This window comes from Berghia stephanieae, chromosome 3, assembly GCF_034508935.2.
Source record: "Berghia stephanieae isolate SIO BIC M18660-M18661 chromosome 3, UCSD_Bste_1.3, whole genome shotgun sequence".
Classification (NCBI taxonomy): Eukaryota; Metazoa; Mollusca; class Gastropoda; order Nudibranchia; family Aeolidiidae; genus Berghia; species Berghia stephanieae.
In genome coordinates this window covers 73,949,941-73,958,812 of record NC_088362.1, presented here as the reverse complement: position 1 = coordinate 73,958,812, position 8,872 = coordinate 73,949,941, and the positions used below count along the sequence as shown (strand labels likewise).

The following is an 8,872-nucleotide window of genomic DNA, read 5'->3' as shown; positions in this document are numbered from 1 at the left end:
CTTTGTTTGTTGTCGATTAGCATGTATTGTAATTAAAACATTTTGGTGTAATGTTACCAACCAATTAAATAATTTAATAATTTAATGATATCCATTCCAACTATCTGTGTGGGGTTCCTGATCTCCCATAGTGGGCAGGGAGGCACTTACTGTGTCTTCTATCCCTCTTTATCTATTTTCCAACATGCTTTCTGTCTTTGTCTTGGAATGAGATTACTTGGTTTTGTCCATGCCCTGGCCGGATACCCTAGCTGGGTACAGTCAAATGTTTAGTTAAGAGTTTTGGTAGATAATATTTTTTTCCCTTGTAAATCGTCTCTCTGTTATACACTGTATGGTTTTGTTTACATATTATATATGATTTGTGAACATTTGAGTGTATCCCTCTTAGTTCGGACCTGTGCTTGTGTCTGGATGAGACTTTTAGGTGATCTCAAACCTAGTATTTTGATGGTGTGCTCTTGGAATCTACATCTGTTTTCTATTTGAACAAATTCCTCTTTGTCTTACCTTTTCTTGGGTGCTTTAATTGTAATTCTAGAACTTTTTACTATCCCATTTTCTTCCTTTTTACTGGCGCTGATTTGACCTCAAGGTTTTGCAAGCACCGTAAAACCCTTAAAAACAAAAACAAACATTCCAACCATTTCCACTGATCTGATGTTTATGATTCAACTATTACCATAACTACTTGATGCCTTAAGTTTCATTTTATGTTTGCTTTGCTTTGAGTTCAGGAGCCATTTTTCCCCGTATAATAATCATCAGAGAAAGTAAGGGAAGTCTATTAGAACCAAAATTATTGTGACGTTCTGTCTTCTATCCCCCTATAGGTTGATTCCTGACTTGTCTTGGAATGCGATTACTTGGTTTTGTCCTTGCACACGGCCGGAGTCATTGGCTGAAGGAGAAACAGTCAATGTATAGTATCAGTTTTTGGAGGTGATTTTTTCCCCCTTGTAAATCATCTCACTGCAGTGCACTGTCATATATTCTTGTTTAATTTATTTTGTAAACATTTGAGTGCATTCCTTGTAGTGGGATCTTGTGCTTTTGTCTAGAACTAGATGAGATTTTTAGATGTACACTGATTGTATGCTTTTGGAATCTACAATTCTGTTCCTTATTTGAATCAGTCCCCTTTGTCTTTTTCTTGGGCGCTTTTACTTTTACTCCTAGATTCTTTGATTATCTCATTTTATTTCAATTTATTCGCGCTGATATGACCTATGTTTGTCGCAAACGCTGTAAAACCCTTAATAACAAAGCCAAAAAAAAATATTTTTGATATAATTGACAAAAGACTTATTATGATGTGATCACTTTCATCTTAAGTATTTTATATTTATTTCATTGTCTACCTTTTTACAAAGGGAAGATCTGAAAAGTCTACATCATTGTCTTTGTCAGTCTTATAAAAGCTGTTTTCAACTTTCTTCAAGGTGTTTTTTTTTTTTTTTACATATCCTTGCCCTGTAGATTTCTCTGATTAGAATTTTTATTTTCTCTGGTTACGGTTTCTCCGTATTACTTTTATTTTGGTTATAAACTATATCTACAATTACACTATTATGAAAATTATTTATGTATATTGATGAATGGAATAAATTGTAAATAAAGATTTTGATTTAGAAAACATATTTCTTTCAATTAAATTTATTTAAAAAAAGAGCATGTTAATTGGATTTTGCTCTATATTAAGCGGGTGGTTGGATGGGAGCATCACCCTTGAATCATATACCTATGATGTTCGCATGGGTGTACGATCCGATAGTGATGTCGTTTCTTCTTCTCTTTACTAGCCTATTCTGCTTCTTTGGTTTGTGATTGTATTTTTGACAGGGATTTTTTTTTCTGTAAATCTTCTGCCTGTTTGTTCTTGGTTATTTATAATTTAGCTTATGGTTTCTTTAGGTTATGATTTTGATTTACATTTGTACTATTTTTGTTAGATTGCTTGTTTTTTTTGTTTCAGCGGTCTCTCATATAACCTCAATTGTGTTGGAAGAGACCTAAAGCAACAAACAAACAAAAAAAGCTCTATATAAAAGTTCAATTTGGCAAATTTGATTTTTTTGTAACAGTAAGGCTCTGAAACTACTGACCAATCGTCATCAAATTTTGCATTGTGTTTGAAATTGGCATGAAAATGGTTTGCGTGTATTATGAGATTGATTAGACATTGTGATGATTTTATCGAAAAATCAAATCAAATCCCATCGAAAACAGATGCCACCATTTCGCACGTGTGTTGTTTGTCAACCTTCCGATTAGAGAGTAATATATATAATATAATATAGTAATATAATATATATATATATATATATATATATATATATATATATATATATATATATATATATATATATATATATATATATATATATAATATATATATATATATATTAATATATATAATATATATATATATATATATATATATATATATATATATATATATATATATATCTTTATTTGAAGCAAATCGGATGATTTTTCATGAAGTTATGGTTATATGCATGGGCTAGGGTGTGAAACGTTAATTTTTAGAAAATCGCTTCCAAAGTTGACAAGAATTGATATTAAGTATAATAATTACCTTCATAAAAAAAAAATTAAAAAAAAATATTTAGGAGTAGAATTCAATTAAAATATTTCATCAATATGTTGAAAAATGTTTGATTTAATGATATTTGATGAGAACTCATTTTTCCATAAAAATTGACCTCTTGACTAAAATTTTCAATATCTCTGTTCAAAGCTTTTCACCATGCGACTGATTATCTCAGGGACGCCCACTGGGCGGGGATCCTGACCTCCCATAGTGGGCAGGGAGGTACATGGTGTGTCTTCTATCCCCCCCCCCCCCTCCCCATACCCGTTTTCCAAGTGTTTCCTGTCATTGTCTTGGAATGAGATTACTTAATTTTGTCCTGACCCTTGCCGAGATTCCTTGGCTCGGAGGGAAACAATCGAATGTATATTATAGTTTTGGGAGATGATATTTTTTTCCTTGTAAATCATCTCTCTGTTATGCATTGTATTATGTTTAGTTTACATATTATATTATATGATTGGTAAACATTTGAGTGTATTCCTCTTAGTTGGGACCTGTGCTTGTGTCTGGATGAGACTTTTAGGTGATCTCAAACTAAGTACTTTGACGGTGTGCTCTTGGATTCTACATCTGTTCCCTATTTGAACCAATTCCCCTTTGTCTTACCTTTTCTTTTGTGCTTTAATTGTAATTCTAGAACTTTTTACTATCCAATTTTCTTCCTTTTTACTGGCGCTGATATGACCTTCATGTGTTGCAAGCGCCGTAAAACCCTTAAAAACAAAACAAACGATTATTTGGTAAAACGCATTTTGATCCACTGTTCGTTCAAGTCAAAGAACAAAAGATGATATGATATGATATAAGTCCAGATTTATGTAGGGTTTGACAGCCTTTTATCTGCTCTTGTGCATTCGTGAACGTATTTAATTCCCGTCTCTCAAAACTGGGCATGCCACATAGTGACGGCATTTGAATGCCTGCAACAGCTGTCGACAGCAGTTGCAGGCAGGCGGTTCCATTTGTCGACTACCCGAACTGAGAAAAAGTTCTGTCTAAGGATTAGAGAACACCTTTCCTTGGAGAGTTTGAATCTATGTCCTCTGGTGGTGCTGGTGGAATCAAGTTTAAGAAGGCTCATGTTTACAGAGTATAGATTATGCATCTATTTGAACACTTCGATAAGGTCTCCTCTATCTCTCCTATACTGCATGCTCGATATTCGTATGTTTTTCAGTCTTTCTGTGTATTCTAGATCTTTGAATCCAGGAATAACCCTAGTTGCGCGTCTTAGAACACTTTCTATGTAGTCTTTGTCTTTCTGCAGTCGTGGTGCCCATGCTACATTGCCAAATTCCAAGTGGGGACGTACAAGTGCAGTGAACAATTGTCTCATGTTATCTTTATAACGATGAGTGAACGATCTCCTAGTGAGGCCAACGATCCTGATTGCCTTATTTACTTGGGTTTCTGAGTGGGGATCCAAACCTCCCATAGCGGGCAGGGGGGTCCATACTGTGTCTTCTCTCCCCCTATGTCTGTTTTCCAACATGCTTTCTGTGTCTTGGAATGAGATTACTTGGTTTTGTCCTGGCCCTGGTCGGAGTCCTGGCTGGGAGGGAAACAGTCAAATGCTTAGTTATTGTTGTGAGAGATGATATTTTTCCTTTGTAAATAATCTCTCTGTTATGTATTATTATATTTATTTTTAATGTATAATGTAAGCATCTGAGTGTATTCCTCTTTGTTGGATTTTGTGCTTGTGTCCGGATGAGACTTATAGGTGATCTCAAGCTAAGTACATTGGTGGTATGCTCTTGGATTCTACATCTGATCCCTATTTGTTCCCAGTTCCCCTTTGTCTTTCTTTCTCTTGGGTGCTTTAATTGTAATTCTAGAACTTTTTACGATCCCATTTTCTTCCTTTTTACTGGCGCTGATATAACGTGAATGTGTTGCAAGCGCCGTAAAACCTTTAAAAATAAAAACAAACTAGAACTTTTTACCATCCCATTTTCTTCCTTTTTACTGGCGCTGATATAACCTAAATGTGTTACAAGCACCGAAAAACCCTTAAAAACAACAAAACATTACTTGGGTTTCTATGTGCTTAGGGAACTTCAGTTCTTGATCTACTAACACACCTAAACCTTTTTCCTCTTCAGTAGGCTGAAGTATGACAGTCTCGCTAGAGTCATGTTTTCTCATTATGTACTGATGGTGCGGGTTTCTATATCCCAAGTGCAAGACATGGCACTTGTCTGCATTAAATCTAAGCTCACTGTACCAAGTTGTAAAGATCACTTTGGAGCTGAGTCATGAACTCTTCCTTGTCTACTCCAGAGAACACCTTAGTGTCATCTGCATACATTTGGCACAGAGAGTCCACAACGTCTGGAAGATCGTTAATGAAGATTACAAACAAAACTGGACCAAGGCAGCTTCCCTGCGGAACACCACTCGATACTGGTGCCCAGTCCGAAAAACTGCCGTTCACCCTAACACGCTGTCTTCTCCCAATCAGGAAATCTGAGATCCAAGCCAGCAACCATGAAGTGATGCCACATGATCCAAGTTTCTTAATAAGGCGTTGATGTGGAACACTGTCAAATGCTTTGGCGAATCAAGGTACACAACATCAACAGGGATACCACTGTCCAAATACCTAGTCCAAGAGTCGAGAGCAGCTAACAAATTAGTGGTACATGAGCGTTTTGATATAAAACCCTGTTGATACTCAGACAGCAACCTTTTTTCCATTAAGTATTTGACTAATTTGTCCCGAATCAAGGATTCCATTATTTTGCAAATCACACACGTTAATGACACCGGACGATAGTTACTTGCTTTGCTCTTAACCTTTTTAAAAAGTGGAGTTACATCTGCATCCTTCCAGATGCTGGGCAGCTTCCCTTCACTAAGCGACTTGTTGAACAACTCTGCTAAAGGTTCTGCTAGCTGTTCTGCCAGTTCTTTTAGTACACATGGGTGTATCCCATCAAGGCCAGAGGATTTCGAGGAGCCTAAGTTTTTAAGCTTATTCCACACATCTTTACAAGTGAACATTATGTCACTAAGAGACGCGTCAACTTCGGGTTTTTCACAATCAGGAATATCCCCCACTCTCTCGTTTGTGAATACACTACAGAAAAATGTATTGAGGAGGTTTGCCTTATCGTTGTCGGCTGACACAAGTTTACCACCATTGTCCTTGAAGTCGGCTAGGCCTTCTTGCAGTTTCATCTTACTCTTAGCGTAAGAGAAGAATGCCTTTGGATTATTTTTCGCATCTGGCACTATAGAGTTTTCATAGTCCAGAACTGCTTTCCGGCACGCCGCTTTTACTTGGTTCATGGCTCTTGTGTAGGCTAGCCAGTCTTTTTGGTCTAGTGTTCCCAAGTATTTCTTGTATGTACGTAACTCAGACATAGCCTTCTCACTCCACCAGACAGGTGTCTTGGGTTTGCCTGCAGGCCCTGATCCACTTTTAGGAATACATTCCTCAGTTGAAGTTTCTACAGTCTTTTTGATGCAGTTCCATGTATCATTTGCATCCTTATCCTGAATTTTGGCAAGCAAATTGCTGTCATTCACACACTTTCTCAGTTTATCAAAGTCAGCTTTTTTGTAGTTATACCTTCTTTCTTTCTTTACTTCAATTGTTGTGCTACACACAAAAATAAAAGCTAAAACATGATGATGACTTTAGCCAAGGGGAGCATGATGAGTCACATTTTTCACCATGCTCTCTTCAGATAATAAAACTAGGTCTATCAGTGTTGGTTTCTGATCCCCCCGAAAATGCGTTGGCGACTTAACATGCTGATAGAGGAAAGAGTCTCGATAAAACTCTAAGAATTCTAATGCTTTGTCTCATTCACCCAATCCACATCTGGTTGATTGAAGTCACCAGTGATTAATACATATATGCCCTATCCTTTGTAAGGTCCAGCATAGTCTGATACAACTTATTGGTGTTCTCTGGAGAACTAGTTGGAGACCTATACGCACATCCAGCTAGTAATTTTTCACTCTCATTAGCTAACTTTTGGTCAGGTGTCAGGGTGATTTCTTGTGCACCTATCTCCCTTTTCACATTAATGATGATACCCATGTGGCCGTTAACTTGGTTGTCAAAACAGTTAGAAAATGAACAATAACCATCCATGTCAACTTCAGCTTTCTGTACATCCCACTTAAAATGGTTTGGTAAAATTTCTGAGATAAAGAAAATATCTGGCTGCTCATGTAAAAGAAAATGAGACAACTCTAAACGCTTGCTTAACAAAGTATCTACATTTGTACACATGCATTTTAGCATTGACGTCCTACTTCATCCTGGGTTTAGGATAACTGCTGTTGGTGGTTCGAGAAACACTTATAGGAGACTGTCAAATATGATATTGATGTTTTGCATTTGACACAAATCCAACGATAGTGTTTCAGAACGTTTTGTTTTTGTTTTTACATTTTTGGTCATATTCTGGCCTCCATAAATTATTTTAATGGTTTCCGCAGTTGTATTGTCAAAATGCGAGTCGAAATAAACATTTAAAAATCTGTAAAATCACCGCTTTTGTGTTTGTTACAGTCAAATGCATAGTTCTTGTTTTGGGAGATGATATTTTTTTCTTTGTAAATAATTTCTCTGTTATGTATCATTATTATATATTTGTTATTTTGAATGTATTATGTAAGCATTTGAGTTTGTTCCTCTTTGTTGGATTCTATGCTTGTGTCCGGATGAGACTTACAGGTGATCTCAAACTAAGTACATTGGTGGTGTGCTCTTGGAATCTACATATGATCCCTATATTGTTCCCAGTTCCCCATATGTCTTACTTTTTCTTGGGTGCTTTAATTGTAATTCTAGAACTTTTTACTATCCCATTTCTTCCTTTTTACTGGCGCTGATAAAACCTAAATTTGTTGGAAGCGCCGTAAAACCCTTAAAGACAAACAAACAAACAATGTTTGCCATCATGTTGGATATGCCTTTCAGATAGGTTACACGAAGTCTTATTTAAAGATGAGTGTGTGTTTGTGCATGTGTGTACGTATGTGTGTGTGTGCGTGTGTGTGTGTGTGTGTGTGTGTGTGATTTCGCACTATAGCTTCATGTATGTCTGCGTATATTGTGTCTTTGCTGTAACCAAATGAAAAATGCTTTCATGGACAACAAAGATACTATTCTTCTTCTTCTTCTATTACTACTTCTTCTTCTTCTTCTTCTTCTTCTTCTTCTTCTTCTTCTTCTTCTTCTTCTTCTTCTTCTTCTTCTTCTTCTTCTTCTTCTTCTCTTCTTCGTCTTTTATTATATTTTATTATTATAATTATTATTATTATTATTATTATTATTATTATTATTATTATTATTATTATTATTATTATTATTATTATTATTATTATTATTATTATTATTATTATTATTATTATTGTTGTTGTTGTTGTTCTTATTATTATGAAAAAGTCTATTATCTGCAATTATTAGAATAAACGTATAATGCTATGTACGAGACACGAACCACATATAATATGTAAAAATTAAGCGTTTGCTGCATGCAATAACTAGATCGCGAATGGAAAGAAAAACTTCTTGACTTTATATCAATGGTTCTTTATTTCAAGAGAGATAATTAGTGTGTGTGTGTGGGGGGGGGGGGGGGGGGGGGGTAGGGGGAGGAATGTGGGACAAAGACACGTGTTCAATATTTCCTTCTTTGGTTTAAACTTGATCGCTATAAGGGTGCCCTACATATACTGTATTATATCTTGATTTTTTATTGTCCAACCTCATTAGCAGTTTTTGACACCATTTTGACGAGATTATTTGTTATCATTGTTTCTCTCAACAATTTTGTACTCAACCTCATCGCATTTAAATCGCACTGTTTTAGGGCGTTGAACTTCAACTTCCTCAATTGTCTCCTTCTTTAGACAACTTCCTCGGACAATTCTAGAGTACATCATTGGATTTCCCTCCGGCACCAGAGGTCCTTTGGTTTCCATTGTAGGCATTGCTATCCCCTTCAAATCGGGGACCTCTGCAAAACGTTTATGTGAATCCATAGAAGGTGAAGTATCCACTTTGATATCCTTGTGGATTGTCACGTCTGGCTTGAGTATCCTCTTCCTTTGTTTTGATTTAGCCCTTTGTCGCAAGTTAAAACGGGATTGCTGTTCAGTTAGTTTGTCTTGGGTATCGTGAGATAAATTTTCATTGAAGCATGTTTTTGGATGGTCAAATTCAGTTGAGTCTTTGCTGACGGTGTCAGCTGTATTGGTGTAAAAACCTGAGATGAGTGCATCATCAAC

At 36.0% G+C, this 8,872-nt stretch overlaps 1 protein-coding gene across 1 annotated transcript; it reads right to left on the bottom strand.

The window, feature by feature from the left end:
- Positions 1-5,077: 5,077 nt before the first annotated feature.
- LOC144969346 (uncharacterized) lies at positions 5,078-8,373 on the bottom strand. Its single transcript, XM_078908455.1, has 3 exons — positions 8,350-8,373; positions 6,481-6,752; positions 5,078-6,224 (listed from the first exon to the last, which is right to left on the bottom strand). The coding sequence occupies exons 1-3, from the start codon at positions 8,371-8,373 to the stop codon at positions 5,078-5,080; spliced, it is 1,443 nt and encodes a 480-aa protein (XP_078764581.1).
- Between the last annotated feature and the right edge of the window lie 499 nt (positions 8,374-8,872).

Excerpts from the sequence above, each read along its gene's own strand:
- LOC144969346 (XM_078908455.1), bottom strand. The coding sequence starts at position 8,373 with ATGGTGTCAAAAACTGCTAATGAG. Across the intron at positions 6,753-8,349 it reads TGTCAAAAACTGCTAATGAG|TGGGATGTACAGAAAGCTGA; the intron begins GTTGGACAATAA and ends AACCATTTTAAG. Across the intron at positions 6,225-6,480 it reads ACAAAGGATAGGGCATATAT|CACAACAATTGAAGTAAAGA; the intron begins GTATTAATCACT and ends TTTTGTGTGTAG.